Below are 18,728 nucleotides of genomic sequence, written 5' to 3'. Positions count from 1 at the left end.
TTGACTGATTGACCCAGGCGCCCCTGTAGTTCCTTTTAAAAGGGGCTTATAGGCACCTAATTTTCTCTTCAGTTGGTACTCTGGAGGTCAGGAATTTTCACCTCCTCTGGGGCAGTGCATTAATTAACAATTAGTTCTCTGTGCTCTGTAACAAATCACCATAAATGTAGTGGCTCAAAGCCACACCCGTTGACCAGCTCAGGGTTCTATAGGTCAGTAGTGGTGTGATATGATGGGACTGAGTTTTCGGCTTGCTGTCTCCCGAGGCCAAAATCAAGGTTCTGAGGGAGGCTGTTTTCTCATCTCGAGTTGTGGGCCTTTTTTCAGGCTCACATGGTTGTGGCAGAACCCATTTCCCCCTGGTTATAGGAATGAGGTCCCCATTTCCTTGCCGGCTCTCAGCCGGAGGCTGCTGTCAGCTTCTACAGGCCACACACATTCCTTGTCATGTGGCCCCCTCTCTCTTCGAAACCAGCAGGGGAGAATTTTCTGTGCATTCTGTCTCGTATTTTAAATCTTTACCCTTTTCCTGACCTCTAGACCTTTGACCTTCCTGGTTCATGTGATTAGGTCACGGTAATCTCCCTATCTTAAGGTCAACTGCTTTGGGACCTTGGTTGCATTTGCAGCATCTCATCACATTTAGATTTCATGTTTGATTGAGTACCTGGGGGAGAAGGTGTGTGTGCACCAGGCAGGGGTTTGGAATCTGGGGGCCTGTCTTATAATTCTGTCTGCCTCAGTGAGATATTCCATGGATAAAAGTTTGACTTTAAATTTTGTCTCATTTTTGTAAATGGGAGAACGGCCATTGTGACTGGGGAGATGAAAGGGAGTGCCACGGACAGGATGATATTTAGGGTACAGGTGCCGTGTTAAGGCAGTGGATTTTAGGAAAGCCTGGGTATGGAAGTTGGAGATCAGGCATTGATTTGCTTAACCCTGTGCCCACGTAAGTCTTCGCACCCCCAGGGATACACCTGTTCCATTTGGAAAATTTTTGCATCTGTGATCGTGGAGATACCTTGATGCTTGGCTAATAGATACGTCAAAGCAGCAAATGGAGCTGGCAGCCAGAAGGTCAGGGCTGGGAGGGTTGAAACAGTAATGACAAAAAGACCCTGATTTGAAAGCAATCGCCACTTTCTTCTATCCCCAGACTTTTTTTTTTTTTTTTTTTTCTGGAATAATATTCTGTTTTCTCTCTAGGGAATAAAGAAATCTGAAGTCACAGCTTGCTGTTATCCTTACAGCTGTAACTGTTGCCTAGTTACCAGATTCCCCCTCTCCTTGCTGGTTGCCAGGGAGAGGGGAGAAAGGTAGAGAGGAGCGCACTTCTGAACCTCTTAAAAGCTATTGTCCTACTCACTCCACATAGGACTCCTTGCTTCAAGGAGTTGGGCGGATTGCCCAAGGCCAGCAGTTTAGATTCTATAAGCAGAGGGACATTGGTCCCCTTGCCCGGGCTGCTTGGGCAGGGAACTGGGAGGAAGAGCACTCATGGGGACTTCTCCTTATGGAAGGAACCACGACAGTCCCCCTTTCTCCTTTTGGCCTGCTCTAGGACAGACAGAGGATGTGCAGATGCTCTTGCGCTTTGGGGCAGACCCTACCCTGCTGGATCGACAGTCCCGGTCTGCCATGGATGTCCTGAAGAGGAATAAGAACTTCAAAGCCATCGAGAAAATCAACAGTCACTTGGAAAAGCTGGCCGTCTGTTCTAAGGACCTATCAGGTACAGCTTCTAGTGAAGTAACTTTTTTGGAGGGTGGTGGTACTGTGACCTTAGATACAAATCAGTGTACACTTTCTTAGTATACGAAGATGGAAGTGAGACCCCCCACCCCAGTCTTTGGAAAACTTGTTTTTTTTTTTTTGAAAGATAGAGATAACTCTTATTTAGAGAGTGTCTATGATATCCCAATAACGTTGCCAGGTCTCTTTTGGGGAGTTTGGGTGATTTTTTTTTTCCTGCATGCACATGGTGAAAAAAAGGAAAAAAGGTCATATAGGACAGAGGCTAACAAAAAATCAAGCCTACTCCTCAGAAGCAACTACAACCAACAATTTAAAATACGTTCATAACTCTGAAATAGATATGGTTTATCAGTTTGGGGCAGCATCTATTGACTAACTGCTATATAGGATGAAATGCAACAAGTTAGTGCCAACTGTTGAATTTTGCCCAGTAATGTCATTTGTGTCATTTACATTCTGTTCCTTGGCTCTAAGTGTCCTGTGCCTCATCCATAGATGAACTGTAGAAATGAAAAACCAGTAAATGGCATTTACATGGTGGTACTATGATTATGTAAATGATTATGTAAATTGTGTTCTACAACTGAGAGCATAGCAGAACCCATAGAAAAGAATCACCAAATGTTCTGAAAACTTTGCTCTTTAAATGTGATACCATTTAAGCATCCTGATTAATAAGCTATACACACACACGTCATTGTGTGTACATATATATATGTATGTATACGTATATATAGCTTGGACCTTATTTAGACTTTCCCTTTTTTTTAATTTATTTTCTTTTTTTTTATTTATTTATGATAGTCACAGAGAGAGAGAGAGAGAGAGAGAGGCAGAGACACAGGGAGAGGGAGAAGCAGGCTCCATGCACCGGGAGCCCGATGTGGGATTCGATCCCGGGTCTCCAGGATTGCGCCCTGGGCCAAAGGCAGGCGGTAAACCGCTGCGCCACCCAGGGAGCCCCCTTTTTTTTCTTTTCTTTTTTTTTAATTTTTTTTTAATTTAGACTTTCAATTTAGATTTCAGGCCCTAGCGTGTATGTGTGTGTGTGTGTGTGTGTGTGTGTATTATGCTTCCTTTAGTTCTTGCACTCATATATGACTTTATGGTTCATGTTGTCTGTTTAGATGTCTCTTTTGATCTGCTAGACTACCTACTCAAGCAAGTTTTTCCTGGAAGAGCATAGATGGTAGATTTACAGAGTTTTTGAGAATGTCTTTATGTTGTCCTTATATTGATTGAATATAGGCATTGTATTTTTGAATATAGGCATTGTATCTCATCGATTTTAAATCGCAGTTTCCTCCCCACATTTTAACATCTTTAGAATTGGAATATGTTTCAACCATTGGTGACAGGTCAGTTTTATGTCAGCTGTTTCTGGTGTATCCAACAATTCATAAGATCTTAAGTTTATGAAATATACTGTAAAACCTTGTTCCTCACAACTTTGAGGAAATCATGTCATTGTATTCTAACCTAATTGTATTTGCTACTGATTAGAAGTATGATGTCAGTCTCATTTATTTTTCCTTCTAGGATTTTCTTTGTCCTTTGAGGTTTGAAACGTCTCTGCTAAGTTTCTAGGTTTCCTTATATATTCTTCTTACTTGGCTCTTGCTGGCCCCTTTCAATCTAACTTTTTAATAAGCTCAGGGAAATTTATCTTCTGTCATTTTGTTTCCTTCTGATGTCTCTTTGCTGCAATTGTTAAATGGCTGAGTTTCCTGAATTTATAACATGTCTTTCCACTTTCCCTACTGTTTTCTAGATACATTTTCTCCCCAGACCTTTAACTTGGTCTATAGCTTTTCCTTTTATAACTCACCTTGCCCATTGTATTTTTTAATTTGGAAACTCAGTTTTTTTTAAAAGATCTTAATTATTTATTCATGGGAGACACACAGAGAGAAGCAGAGATACAGGTGGAGGGAGAAGCAGGCTCCCCACAGGGAGCCCAACTCAGGTTTCGATCCCACGACCCCAGGATCACAACGTAAGCCAAAGGCAGATGTTCAACCACTGAGCCACCCAGGCATCCCTGGAAACTCAAGTTTAATTTTCAAGAATGCTTGTTCTCTGATTTTTTTCTCATTTATGGCAGCTTTTGCTTGTTTTACATTTGCCACCTCTTCCTGAAAGGTAGGAAAGAATATTGAGTTTTTTTTTTTTTTCTAAAAGAATTATCTTCCTCTTTTCTCTGAATTGTTTGTTTCTTTTGCGGTTGGTAGATTAATTTTCTTGTTTCCCTTTTGTGCTGTTGCTTTTCTTTAATTATCTTCTAATCTTTGGATGGTTTGTGTGCATGAATGAGGGACTAACTGATTAATACTTAATAGATGGTTAGTGTGTTTACTGGAGTTACTTGGATGCATTTCCCCAGAAACACTCTCCCCACTGGAGTGGGTAAGTAGGTGGCAAATTGAAGTCAGCACACTGAGTGTATGTGTTGGCGTGGGAGGCAGTTGGACAGGCAGGGATCATTGGGATTGCCAGGGTCAGGAATGTTTCACATGGGGAAGAAGCTGCTTTTCATTGGCCCCGTCATTGCCCTATCTATGTTTTCATTTTCATTTACTTATTTAAAATATCTTCTATTTTTGTGAGATCACTGGAATGAGGGGAAAGAAGTGTGTTTGTAGAGTTCTTTGTTTTTCATGGATTTTTTAAAAAGCTGTGATATATCATGTTTAGTCTTAAAAGACCCCTGTGTTAAGGACTTGCAGTTTCTTCTGTGAGGAAGTATGATTAATAAATCACTGTGAAATGCTTTGTGAGAGTTTATGGCTGAAATCTCAGCCTCAGGATGGTTTCTACTGTTTGAGAAATTGAAACTAACCAGATTTCTTTGCCAGTGAATTTCCATGTTTTAAAGTAACAACAAAAACGGGCCACCAGTTAATGGTAGAAAATGCCTGATTTATTTACAGATTTTTCACTTAAATTTATTTTTTTTTGCAATTAATTCTAACCTTAATTCTTAGAATACTGCACATGTGTATGTGTATGCTATATATGGTGTTATAGACTTTAAATGCATAAGTCATGAATTTTTGTTTAGTTTTTAAAGTTTTTATTTTTTCAGTTTTTAAAAAAATATAATAGAACCTTTGAAATCTGCTAACCCTAAAAACTGCTTAGTTTCTGAGACAGAGTCTCACTCTCCTTCCCTCTCCCCCCTTCACCAACTAAATTTGTGGCTCAGGTTTGGAACCAGGAGAAGAACCTCCATAGAATAGCAGTTGGTTCCCTTTTTACTTATTAGAATTCAGTTATGCTCGCTTGGGAAGAAAGGCACATTCAAGAGCAATGTGCTTCGTTCCAAGCCTGCCTTTTGGCTCACTGGGTAGTTTGTGATGATCATGAATGCAGTGAAGCCCACGGACCCCAATACTCACTGGTAAGCTTATTGGATGTTAGTACTTTAAAGTTTTTCAGACCATCGACCGGTGAATTTTTCCTTGCCGTGCTAGAAGAATATTGAAAGACTTAGGGAAACGCTGCGTGTAAAAAAAAAAAAAAAATAGAAAAGAAACCGATAAAAATCGGACAAGTGGAGAATGACAGTTGTCAAGGCTAATGAGTTGGAGTCTTCTGGTCACGCACTTCCCAAAGACTCCTAGCAACAAAACCATTGTAGAAGTCAGTATTGGAATGTGACGTATGTACTGAATATCATGGTTACTTTGTGCATCCACATGGCTGTATAGATCTGTATGCATACATTTTGTTCCTAAGATTTTGCCAGTGGCACACAAACTTTAAAGCCTGAGGTGGGGGCCTGGGGAATCTTTGTAGATGAGGACCATACAATATAATTTTCTGTACTGATGTAAATGTTCTGTATCTGCTCTGTCTCCTATGATAGCCTGTGGTCACGTATGACTTTTGAGCACTTGAAATGGGTGTGACTCACCCAACAGAAGAATTGAGATTCTAATTTTATTTAATTCATTTTAATTTTACATAATTAAGCTATGGCCACTGTAATGGATAGTGTAGTTTTAGACTTTAGCTCCAGCATGGTCTTTTTAACCAGGGTAGTGATTGAGGAGACAGGCAAAGCGAGGGCCTGTGGCCATGGGCATAAAGGTAGATCTCCAGTCATAAGAATGAAGATTTTATGGACTTTAATCCCTCCCTATCCTCACACATTAATGGGCTTGATGGAAGCATACTATCTTTGGGAAGAGCTACTGCTGGGAAGTCTTTTTTTATTTTTTTTTTAAATATTTTTTTCTTTATTTATTTATGATAGTCACACAGAGAGAGAGAGAGAGAGAGGCAGAGACATAGGCAGAGGGAGAAGCAGGCTCCATGCACCGGGAGCCCGACGTGGGATTCGATCCCAGGTCTCCAGGATCGCGCCCTGGGCCAAAGGCAGGCGCCAAACCGCTGCGCCACCCAGGGATCCCTGGGAAGTCTTTTTTTAAAAAGATTTTATTTATTTATTAATGAGACACACACACACACACACAGAGAGAGAGAGAGAGAGAAAGGCAGAGACATAGGCAGAGGGAGAAGCAGGCTCCACGCAGGAAGCCTGATGTAGGACTTGATCCTGGAACTCCAGGATCATGCCCTGATTTGAAGGCAGACGCTCAACCACTGAGCCACCCAGGCATCCCCTACTGCTGGGGAGTTTGATACCCTTGTCCTGACCTGAGCCCACGGACTTAATAATTTCGGTTTTTTACATCTGTAGTCCCAAGTAAAGAAACATCAGGATGCTAGCTTTTTGTACCCAGATGAACAATGTTCTAATTTATAGACTAGGATAAAAAATGCTCTCACCCTTTGTTCATCCTGAGCATTGCTGTGCAGCATTTTGGTGATTATGGTGATGATGACTTTGGAGAGGGTGGGGGTGGCTTTTGCATCAAGGTGAGAAATAAAGTGTCTTGCTGAATGAAGATTTCTGCTGTTTTCTAAACCCGAGCATCCTGATATTAACAGGAACCATTTGAGACCCTGTTAAAATGCAGATTTTGATTTAGCAGTTCAGGACAGGACTTGAAATCCTGCAGTTCTTGCACAGTACCAGGGGGAGCCAGAGCCCACTTGGAGGAGTAAGTCTTTACTCCTCAGCAGTCAGGACTATATACAGCAGTACCCTCCTTATTTGCAGGGGAAACAATCCAAGCTTCCTAGTGGATGCCTGAAACTGTGGATAGTACTGAACCCTGTATGTACTATGTTTTTTCCTATACGTACGTCTCATAGGTTTAATTTATAAATTATGCCAAGTGGGAGAGTAACAGCAATAATTCATAATAAAATAGAACAGTTATAAAAGTTACATGAATGTGGTCTCTCTCTCTCAAAACACCTGATTATACTGCAGTCACCCTTCTTGTGATGATATGGATGATAAAATGCCTACCTGATGAGGTGAAAAAGAATGACATAGTTACTATGACAGAGCAGTAGGCTACTACTGACTTTTTTTTTTTGAGATTTATTTATTTATTATTTTAGAGAAAGAGTGTGTGGGAGGGGGCAGAGGGAGGCGTAGAGAGAGAATCTCACCCTGACTCTGCTGAGCGCGGAGCCTGGTGCAGGGCTCGATCCTACGACCCTGAGATCATGTCCTGAGCCGAAACCAAGACTCAGATGCTTAACCAATTGAGCCACGCAGTTGCCCCTAGTGCTGACATCCTGACGATTTGTCATAGGAGGATCATCTGGTTCTGGACTGCTGACCGCGGTTCACCTGGAACCCTGGAAAGTGAAACTTACCTCTCTTTACCAGCCTCTCACGGCTACCACCAGGTGGCAGCATGTCCCCCTCTCTGGCCGTTGTTGCTCCTCTCAGGACCAAGATTCTAGCGAGCTTTTGTTCTCCTCCTGGTTCCTAATCTCTGATTCACTCAGTGAGAACCATTCCAGGCCTCTGAGGCCTTCCCTCTGCTGCTCCAGTGGTAACCAGCTGCTTTCTGTGCTCATGCAGGCACCTCATGCACAGCCCTCAGAGGACACTGGAACCTTCTCTTTGTGTGGGTTTTCCCCATAGTCCCAGCCTGGGACTCAGAGGCCCTAACGCCTCTGTCATCTTCCCATCTCTCAGCACCAAGACGTGCCCTGTTTTCAGTAAATGCAAGTGTCTGGAATCAACCTACAGGATGCTCACGATACTTTTTCCTGATTATAAAAGCAATGTTTTATTTTTTAAAAATTTACAAAATGTAGGAAAGAAAATACAAGAAAATATTAATTCTCCATAAACTCACCTGTCCCCACAAATAAATATAAATATATTTATTTATATATGTAGATTCGGTCATTTAGTCTTATTCCATGCTTTACATTTTTAAAAATTTTTTTTATTCCATGCTTTTTAAATTATACACTTTTATAAAAATGAAATGGGTACATAAATTTAAATTGATAAAATGTGTACTAAAACTTAACCAGTTTTGCCATTCTTAGCTTGAAAGGAAAATGTCAGGTAAAAGCAAAATCTCCTTTTGAAATGATTTATCCCTATTTTCTAACACTTCTGAGCACTACTGAAACTTTGGATATCTCTTTTTGTTTTAATTTTTAAAAAAGATTTTATTTATTTATTCATGAGAGACATACAGGCAGAGACACAGGCAGAGGGAAAAGCAGGCTTCCCATGGGGAGAGAAGCAGACTTCCTGTGGGGAGTCTGATGTGGGACTCGATCCCAGGACCCCAGGATCATGTCCTGACCCGAAGGCAGATGCTCAACCACTGAGCCAGCCAGGTGTCCCTGTTTTAATTTTCAGTTTTGAATCTGCTTCTATATCTCTACTAAATATCATTGTAGAAAATTTGTAAAAACATAGTTTTATGTAAAAACAAAAATGTATTGTAATTATACTTTGGCATATTTTATTCAATCTTTTTGTTGATGGTGTTCAGCACTTATTAGTGATCTTTTAAAAAACAATCTGTGATTATAATGTATAAGCAACTTCATATATATATGTGTGTATATATATATGCATTTTAAAGATTTTATTTATTAGAGAGAGAGCATGAGAGTGAGAGCCCAAGGGAGGTGGGGGACAGAGGGAGAAGGAGCAGCAGTCTCCCCATTGAGCAGGGAGCACCCAACACAGGGCTCAATCCCAGGCAAATGCTTAACTGACTAAGCCACCCAGGCTCCCCAGCAACTTTATCTTCTGATGTTTCTTCTATCTCTTACTAAGCTTGTGGAATATTTAGAAAACAAAAAAACCCAGACAAATTCAGAGTAATAAGCAAGTCCCCCACGTCTATCCAGAGGTACCATCACCAGCGCCTTTCCTTTCATGCATCTTTACATTGTTGATATCATTCTCTCATTTCTTTCCTGACATGTGGAACTTTCTCTGATCCATTGCATAACTATCCTGAACCAGACAACTATGCATATATTATTATACAACTGCATCTAATTGTCTGTATTGTCCAGCTTAGTCTATTTCTCTTAAGTGTCAAATGACTTTTAGGCCAGTTTTCCTAGTGGGAGAATGATGTTCTAGAAAGGATTTTAATGATATCAGGCCAGGGGGACAAGTAACACATGATAGTGAAGGAAGTTGCTCCTTTTCTGAGAGTCCTAATTCTCTGTACTATGATTTTTTTTTAAAGATTTATGTATTTATTCATGAGGGACACACACAGAGAGAGGCAGAGACATAGATAGAGGGAGAAGCAGTCTTCCTGTGGGGGGCCTGACGTGGGCCCTGGGATCACGACCTGAGCCGAAGGCAGATGCTCAACCACTGAGCCACCCAGGTGTCCCTCAGTAAGATTCTATTTTTTTGAAAAGATTTTATTTATTTATTCATGAGAGACACAGAGAGAGGCAGAGACACACAGGCAGAGGGAGAAGCAGTTTCCCTGCAGGGAACCCAATGTGGGACTCGATCCCAGAACACCCTGAGCTGAAGGCAGACATTCAACCACTGAGCTACCCAGGCATCCCGAGTGAGATTCTCTTTTAAGCAAGGGTGCTTTTTGAGTATATCACCCAATACCAAATAAAGCTTGTGTCCTTTTCAATATTCTGTCAGTGGGGTTTTTCAAATCATGGCTGCTTTCTCAAATAAATTGAACCAAAGGGCTATTGTCTTCCCTTCTTTGGCCTAAGAGGTGGCTCCTTCCTCTTGGATTTTTCTGCTGGCCATTAAGATGCATGGGTGGCTGGCCTCCTCTTGCTGTTAAGTCCATCAACTGTCATCAGCTATCTAAAGCTGTGTAACAAACCGCTCCCAAAATTTAGTCACTTTAACCAACAAGTGTTTATTTTGCTCCTGATCCTGCAGTTCACCCCAGTTTAGGCTGGGCTGTTCTCATAGTTTTACCTGAATTCCTCTAAGCAGCTGTGGTCTTGCTGATCTTGGCCAGGCTCTTTCACATCCATGGACCCTCAGTTTGGAAAACTGGACTGATTCCTCTTTGATCTAGGCTGTCTCTTGTTCTGCCAAAGTTGAGACTGGACCTGTTCACGTGGCAGAGGTCAGGGTCTCAAGAGAGTGACTAGAACTAAGGCAGGCTTTTGGGGGCTCCACCTTCTTAGAACCAGCACAAAAATCACACCCACTGCCTTGTCTTGGTCATAGGAAGTCCAGAAGCCAGCCCAGAATCCAGGGTAGGGAGGAGACTAGGCTCCACCTCTCAATGGAAGGAGACACAGAATCACTGGGCAAAGCAAGTGCGTATGCAGAGGGGTAGGAGGGGTGGAGGTAATTTTTGCCATCTCCCACACCAGTGATCTCTGGATTTGGAAGCGTCACCTCCTTGTTTCGCAGGACTGAACAATGGTGATGGACCTGTAAGTGAGGCTGACATTTTCCGGAAGGCCTCTGAGCAGCTGGTGAAGTACATGAACTCAGGAAACCAGCTACTGCAGAAGAACTTTCTGAAGCAGGAAGTAGTTCAGAGGTTCTTGCGCCTCCTTTCTTCTCTGCAAGGTAACTTTCCTTATGACATAGGCTCGTTTGTGCCAAAGATGACATACACTCATTAGAAGTCTTTTCTAATATCTTTAAAGGAATTAATTAAAAAAATAACTCTAATAAGCTATGGGTAAAATATCCAAATAGCACAGAACATTATTCAGTGGGAGATCTAGATCATCCACCCTGAGTGTCAGTCTCTGTTTCTGGTTTTTCAGGTATCTTAGAATTGCTTCTGCAGATACGATCTCTTTTTAAATACCATGGCTATTTCTCTCTTCTCTAGATATTGGCTAATGTTGGTATATAAAGTTATTATAGAATTGAATATTAATTTTTTTCACCGTGGGGAAATCAGGAAAGTTCTACAAAAGAACTTCAGATGACACATTTTAGATAATAATTAGGGAAGATTATAGAAACCCTAAGTAGGTGAAATTGAGTATTTTTTAAATTGGTAGTTGGTATGGGCTGTAACGCATTCACTTGGATCATTCAGAGGTTCTGAGATTTCTTAATTTTCCAGAGAATGTGGAAAGCAGTGGCCAGCGGAACACAAATGCTCTTCAGGGTATACAGCAGATCTTAATGTTTTAAGGCTTGGGGTTTTACATTTTCTTTTTTTTTTTTTAAGATTTTATTTATTTATTCATGAGAGCACAGAGAGAGAGAGAGGCAGAGACACAGGCAGAGGAAGAAGCAGGCTCCATGTGGGGAGCCTGATGTGGGACTCAATCCCGGGACTCCAGGATCACGCCCTGGGCTGAACGCAGGCACCAAACCGCTGAGCCACCAAGCGATCCCCTGGAGTTTTACATTTTCATCTTAATTCTACCACTTAGCAGATCTGTGACCTAGATCCAATGATTAAACTTCTTTTTTTTTTTAACTTTTTTTTTCAAAATTTTATTTTTTGATTCATGAGAGAGACAGAGAGAGGCAGAGACACAGGCAGAGGGAGGAGCAGGCTCTCTGTGGGGAACCTGATGCGAGACTTGATCCCAGGACCCCAGGATCACACCCTCAGCCAAAGGCAGACCTCAACCACTGAGCCACCCAGGTGTCCCCCAATTATTTAACTTAAGCTTCAGTTCCTTCACTTTTGCATTAGCTAGGGTACTAATCTCCTGAGATGATGGATGTGTAGCACTTAGTCCAGGGTCCTGCACACTGAATTGGTTTTCTCGTTTTCAAATTAAATATTAAATATTAAAATGGATATTCATGTTAGAAATCTTAATCTTAGGAAGTAAAAACTAGCAAATGCAAATTAATTTGCTCTTACGTAGATTAACTCTTGATCTCTTCCCTTCATGTCCTCCCAGCTTTCTTCCTGGTAGTGTTGCCAGACAAATTATAGAATGCTGGTTGAATTATAATTTTGAATAAACAGTGAATATAGTTGAAGTATGTCCAAGATATTGCATGAACTATACTAAAATTTTATTTGTTGTTTATGTCAAATCCAAGTTTAACTGGCATCCTACAATTTTATTTGCTAAATCTGACAATTTACTTACTGAAGACCTCTTTTAGAAGTTTTCCATCCAGAGGATATACCAGCATCATGGACTGGGATAACCATTGTTCTGTCTCCATACCTCAGAGATCAAATGGAAATACTTAGCGTATCATGATATGAAATTAAGAATTGAGGATGAAACCATCCTCTCACCACTACCTGATGACTCTTAACTTTTCAGTTATTCTGTGGTGTCTCCCTGTATGTCAGTGCTCCTTAAGCAGAACACACTTTTAATATTATGCAAAATTTAAGCTAGGCTCTTCTGATCGCAGTAGAATGTCCTGACTCACATTTTCTCCCAAGACACAGTCACATTCTCCTCTCCTCCTGGGCCAGACTCTCTTTAGAGTATTTCTAACCTTTCCAAGAAGATCACATGGCTGGTGCTTATACCAACGCTTACGAGTGGTTGAGTAGCTGCCCAAAGTAATTACTTGTTTATATTTTCCTTGGAGGTTAAAAATACTGACCGATAATTCATGTTAATTACTCCTAGATATGTTGGGTGGTATTTGGGGACAGGAAGCATATGAACCTTTTTTTGGAGTGTGGCATATTCTTATTTTTGAAAGAAATTCCTCCTGACCTGGTCTGTGACATTAACCGTGACTGCGCCAACACCTTCATCAAGTTTTTACTGGAGAAACAGAAATGGCTGGAAGTGCTTCTGCTGCTGACCCGCAAAGTAAGTGGGGAGCCACCGTTGGGAGACTGTCTCATCAAGGGCTGCAACTTCTCAGACCTTGACCTCTGCGCTGTCATCCCCCGTCTCAGCGCCTGGGATCCTCGGAGGATGCAGCTCCTGGGCTGCCTTATCGACAGTGGAGGTGAGAATGCCTGTTATGAGCACTGGAGACTTGTCCCTTGGGATGCCAGGCCACCTCTGGTCCTGGGTCTTTCACATGATTTTGGAGATGCCTTTAAATTTTGCCCCATTCTCTTCCTCCATAGCTTCTCATTTGCAACAGTGACCAGATTAATGCCCTGTCAGTGGGTGCGGGCCTCTAGGAGCTCTGTGTCTTTGTGAACTCCAGTCTGCTCCGTTGTCTTTCCTTCTGCCTTGTGTGAGAAATTGCAGGTGCATGGAGGGGCCCCTTGGTCCCAGATGTGGCCCACAGGGTCCTTTCCTTCTGACTGCCGGCTGGATTTTTCCCTGCACTCAGTATGCTGTGTGCATCCCTGTCAACTCTCCATTCTTTTCTAATCAGCAGATTAGGATTTGAGGTGCTTATTTTTAAAGAAACAGCCAAATAATTGGTGGGTGGAAGCATCTACCATTATAATCAGCACAATCACACTTGGCTGGATGTATGTCTGGAGAGTGCCAGGGTCTTGCTGGATTGGGTTTTATTTTATTTTTTTATACTGTAAAGATTTTATTTACTTATTTGAGAGAGAGAGAGAGAGAAAGAGAGAGAGAGAGAGAGAGAGCACGCGCACAAGTGGAGGGAAGGACAGAAGAAGATCGTGAGATCATGACCTGAGTGGAAGGCAGATGCTTAACCAACTGAGCCATGCAGGCGCTCTGGATTAGGTTTTATTTTAAAACTCATTTGGAAACACCAACCTCCTCCTGCCCCCATTTCCTGCCCCTCTACTAATGCCAGTACTAGTTATGTGGCCTTGGGCATGCTATTTCTGCCTCCATCTCCTTGTTTATAAAATGAGAATGATAACTTTCCCTTTTTCTCAGGGCTGTTTTGAATATTAAATGAGCTCACGCTTGCAGGTTCTTGGAAGAGCACTGTGTCCGAGTGGTTTGCTGCTTGCTTGGCTGTTTAAGAAGGAATGCCCTTTATTGGTCCTTAGCTCTCAAAATGCCAAAGTACAAACTCTTTGGGCATTGACTGTACCCACAGGTTCTAAGAGGTAGACAGAATGTCTTCTATAGCTTATTTCTTCAAAACCATTTCTCAACTGGAACGTTCCTACCTTTGCCTGGAAACTGTGGCTGTCATGGAATTCTGGTTTTATTCCTGAATCAGCAAGCACTTATGAAGTGCCTCCCTGGAATTAGGTGCTAGGGACCAAGAACAGCGTGAATGCGTAGCTGCTGTGGGGCATGGGAGTGTGCAGATCACAGGGGTGCAGGTCAGGGAGCCTGCAGTGCAGAGGGGAAGCATGGACTGAGCTAAAAGGAAGCTGATGTTGGGGGTGGAGAGTGTCAGGGAAGATGCCATTTGATGGTAGATGGGCATCCTCAGGAAGAAGCTTCATAGAAGCCAAGGGCATAGGGAGCCATGCTCATGTCCTGATCACTGATTATGTGTCAGGTAGGGTGTCAGGCAGGCACCAGGGTTTCCCATTGTTCCTGGACCCTGTCCCCACTTCCGGGCAGTACTGAAGACGGGGGTCTGGAGACATGAAGGGGAGCAGGAGAGCCAGGAGAGGCACGGCCCATGAACAGGACACCTGAGGGAGTTGGGCTTTCATTCAGGGCTCTCAGAAGCCTTTGCCTTGGAAGTCCAGTCAGCATCAGCTCTTCCCTTGGAGTACATGGCAGAGTGGTCCCCTCCTCCTCAGGTGAGCCAGGCAGTCACTCGTCACAGGGTACATCCCTCACGGGGATGTGTCCATCTCCTCTGCCTCCTCAGCCTTGCCCGAAGGTCTCCAGGACAGCGAGGAGACACCGCTTGTCATGTGCCTGAAGCATGAAGACTTCGAGATGGCTTTTCTTCTCTTGACCAAGGGTGCAGACCCCCGAGGTATCTCCCTCACAGAAGGTGATACTCCTTTGCATGCGGCACTCCACATCTTTTTAGATATCAAAGGTAGGCCTTGATTTTTTTAAGCAGTCTTGTCCTTGAAGAGGAAGCTGGGTATTAGAAATGATGCTATGCTTTTTTGTCTTTCCTCCTGGGAAAACCAACTATCCAGAATAGGCCAGTTTCTTGGTCAGGCCCACCCATATCTCCTGGCCCCATACCCATGGCTGGATAAGAAGGAGCAACCGTCATGGTGAATGGTCAGGGTGGGTTGCTGGGGAGGATTCTTAAGTTTCAAAATTGGTTGTCTTGGGCTGACAAATACTTTCCAGTTACTTACACCATTTTCAAGGGCCTGGACATAAAGGGTCTTACTGGCACATTATGAACTTATTTTATGATTTCTCAACCTTGACACTATTGACATTTGGACTAGATAATTCTTTGCTTTGGGGCTGTCTTGCACATTGTAGGATGTTTAGCAGCCTCCCAGGCCTCTCCCCATTAGATGCCAGTGGCACCTCACAAATAGTGATAACCATTGGGATATCTTATCTCCAGACATGGCCAGGTTTTCCTTGGGAGCAAATAGGCCCTGGTTTTGAACCACTGGGTTATCAAGCACTTGAGAAGGGGGAGTGCAGTGTTCTGAGATGCCCGTGGTGGCATCTCTCCAAATCCAGGAGTTTCTGTTCCCTGGCAGGAGTGGCTCAGCACTTATAAGGGTTTTGTTTGTGTCTTTCAGCTGACATTGGTTTTAACTTCCTCAGCCACCTGTTGGATCTCTTCTGGTCCAACCCCACTGAATTTTGCTACCTCAACCCCAACATCCAGGACAGCAATGGGAACACGCTGATGCACATCCTCTTCCAGAAGGGCATGCTGAGGCGGATGAAGAAGCTGATAGACCTGCTAGTGAAGTTTGACATCAACTTCAACTTGAAGAACAAAGAAGGCAAAGACGCAAGGCACCGGATTAAGAAGAACGATCCTCTGCTCTTGGCCTGGAACAAAGCTGTGATGGAGAATAGGCGGAGGAACCGGCAGGACTCTGCCACCCACCCTGGCAAGCTCCCAAGGCCCACTGCCCCTGGTCACACATCTCAGCTCAAGTCCCAGGGTTCATCAAAGTCACTGCCTTGCAATGTCACTGCCAGGACCCTGTCCAAAGGAGCCATGGTCCCTGACAGCTGGGAGGCTCTCCCAGATGCCCAGGCGATGAGGCAGGAGTCTGGAGCTGTCAGGCCCTGCTCTATGAGAGACTGCCTGGTGCAGGACATTATGGGTTTAATTCAGCAGGTGGAATTGGATACATCCATCCTGGAGGACTGTGCTCAGGACTCTGAACCTCTGGAGACAGGAGTTGAAATGGAAGTCAAGAAGGACGAGCTCCAGCGGGCCCTGGGGGCACGAAACTCTGACTCTAGTGGGAACAAACACAGCGTCCTTGAGCCAGGGGGTGGACATGCTCAGGCAGGCCTCGGGGCCTCACAGCTCGTTCCTGCTGGCCACAGAGGGAGAGAGGGCAGCGATGATCCAGATAGCTGGAGCACACAGGAGATTGAGTCCTGCCTCCAGGACTTTGAGAACATGACGTGGGAGATCGAATGCACTTCAGAAATGCTGAAAAAGCTGTCCAGTAAGGTCATGACCAAGGTCATGAAGAAGAAAATCATCTTTGCTATCCAGCAGCTGGGGAATGGTGAGTGGACTCAGGGCCTCCAGAAGCGGCTGAAGCATCTGAAGGGAAGCATCCAGCTCTTCGAGGCCAAGCTGGACAAGGGAGCCCGGATGCTATGGGAGCTGGCCATTGACTTCTCCCCTCGATGCAGTGAGAACCCAGAGAAGATCATCGCCATGGAGCGGCACCCACACTGCCCAGAGAAGTCAGGTCGGGTCTACACAGAGATCATTCGGATCTGGGACATCGTCTTGGACCACTGCAAGCTGTCGGACTCCATCAAGGCCATCTGTAGTGCCTACAACCGGGGCCTGTCCTGTGTCCTGCGGAAGAAGCTCAAGGGCATCCACCAAGGCCAGGTGTCAGCCAACATGAAGGTCCAGAAACGCATCCCCCGCTGCTATGTGGAGGACACGGAAGCGGAGAAGAGCCGGGAGCACATGAACCCCGAGTACTTCCCACCGGCCAGCGCAGTGGAGACAGAGTATAACATCATGAAGTTCCACAGCTTCAGCACCAGCATGGCCTTCAACATCCTCAGTGACACCACGACGACAGTGGAGTACCCGTTCCGGGTGGGCGAGCTGGAGTATGCCGTGATCGACCTCAACCCCAGGCCACTGGAGCCCATCATCCTCATTGGGCGGAGTGGCACTGGGAAGACAACGTGCTGCTTGTACAGACTGTGGAAAAAATTCCACATCTACTGGGAAAAGGCTGAGCAGGCAGGAAGCCCGCTGCTGGCCAAGCAGATGTGGCTGAAGAGAAGGTTGGAAGTGGAACCCAGCAAAGACGGTCTAGGTATGGAGGAAGGGGACGAGGAAGTGGAAGAGGTGGAGGAAGAAGAGGAAGGTTCCGTGGAAGTGGAAACAGTGGACAGCGTAGATGAGGAGCAGGATAGCGAAACCTGCACAGGGGGATCCAGTGAGGTGCCCGGGGGGCCTGGCCAGGCAGCAGAGGTGTGCACCTCAGAGCATCCCCACCAGCTGGAGCATTTACATCAGATCTTTGTGACCAAGAACCATGTCCTGTGCCAGGAGGTGCAGAGGAATTTCATCGAGCTTTCCAAGTCCACCAAGGCCACCAGTCACTACAAACCATTGGAACCCAATGTCCACAAACTTCAGGACCTGAGGGATGAGAACTTTCCTCTGTTTGTCACTTCCAAGCAGCTGCTCCTCCTGCTTGATGCTTCTCTGCCCAAACCGTTTTTTCTGAGAAACGAAGATGGCAGCTTGAAAAGAACCATCGTGGGATGGTCCACACAGGAAGAGTTGACCATCCCCAATTGGCAAGAGGATGAGGAGGAGGCTGAGGTGGACGGGGACAATGGTGAGGAGGATAAAGCTGCAGAAACACGTACATGTGACACTGACCCCCGGGTGTATGTGACGTTTGAGGTGTTCACCAATGAGATATGGCCCAAAATGATCAAAGGGAAAACATCTTACAACCCCGCACTGATTTGGAAAGAAATCAAATCTTTTCTGAAGGGGTCTTTTGAGGCTCTCAGCTGCCCCCAGGGGAGGCTCACAGAAGAAGCATATAAGAAATTAGGGAGGAAGCGGTCCCCCAATTTCAAGGAAGACCGGAGTGAGATCTACAGTCTTTTCTGCCTGTACCAGCAGATCAGGTCTCAGAAAGGTTATTTCGATGAAGAAGATGTCCTGTATAACCTGTCCCGGAGACTGTCAAGGCTCAAGGTGCTCCCCTGGTCCATCCACGAACTCTATGGCGATGAGATTCAGGACTTCACTCAGGCCGAGCTGGCGCTGCTGATGAAATGCATCAATGACCCCAATGCCATGTTTCTCACGGGGGACACAGCCCAGAGCATCATGAAGGGTGTGGCCTTCCGCTTCAGCGACCTGCGCTCCCTGTTCCACTACGCCAGCAGAAGCCCCGTGGACAAGCAGTGTGCTGTCCGGAAGCCCAAGAAGATCCACCAGCTGTACCAGAACTACAGGTCCCATTCAGGTATGCCCAGGCTCTGTGCTTGCCTGCAGGGGAGGTTCTGGGACATGTAGGAAGGAAATGATCTTGGAGTTTGTTAGAAACACCCCCACGGGGCAGCCCTGGTGGCTCAGTGGCCCTACAGCCCGGGGCGTGATCCTGGAGACCCGGGATCGAGTCCCACGTCAGGCTGCC

The 18,728-nt window shown here is 44.6% G+C and overlaps 1 protein-coding gene across 1 annotated transcript in view; it reads left to right on the top strand.

Moving 5' to 3' along the window:
* The window catches only part of TRANK1 (tetratricopeptide repeat and ankyrin repeat containing 1), an 80,479-nt gene that overhangs the window by 27,991 nt on the left and 33,760 nt on the right, over positions 1–18,728 (top strand). Inside the window, exons 8-12 of the mRNA XM_038570369.1 lie at positions 1,565–1,735; positions 10,523–10,684; positions 12,767–13,021; positions 14,789–14,965; positions 15,645–18,557. Coding sequence (XP_038426297.1) covers positions 1,565–1,735; positions 10,523–10,684; positions 12,767–13,021; positions 14,789–14,965; positions 15,645–18,557 — 3,678 coding nt within the window. The remainder of the gene's footprint in view (positions 1–1,564; positions 1,736–10,522; positions 10,685–12,766; positions 13,022–14,788; positions 14,966–15,644; positions 18,558–18,728) is intronic.

The sequence above is a fragment of the Canis lupus genome, chromosome 23 (genome assembly GCF_011100685.1).
Source record: "Canis lupus familiaris isolate Mischka breed German Shepherd chromosome 23, alternate assembly UU_Cfam_GSD_1.0, whole genome shotgun sequence".
Taxonomy (NCBI): domain Eukaryota; kingdom Metazoa; phylum Chordata; class Mammalia; order Carnivora; family Canidae; genus Canis; species Canis lupus.
The sequence above is the reverse complement of the archived record's forward strand: the minus strand, read 5'-3'. Positions and strand labels throughout refer to the sequence as shown.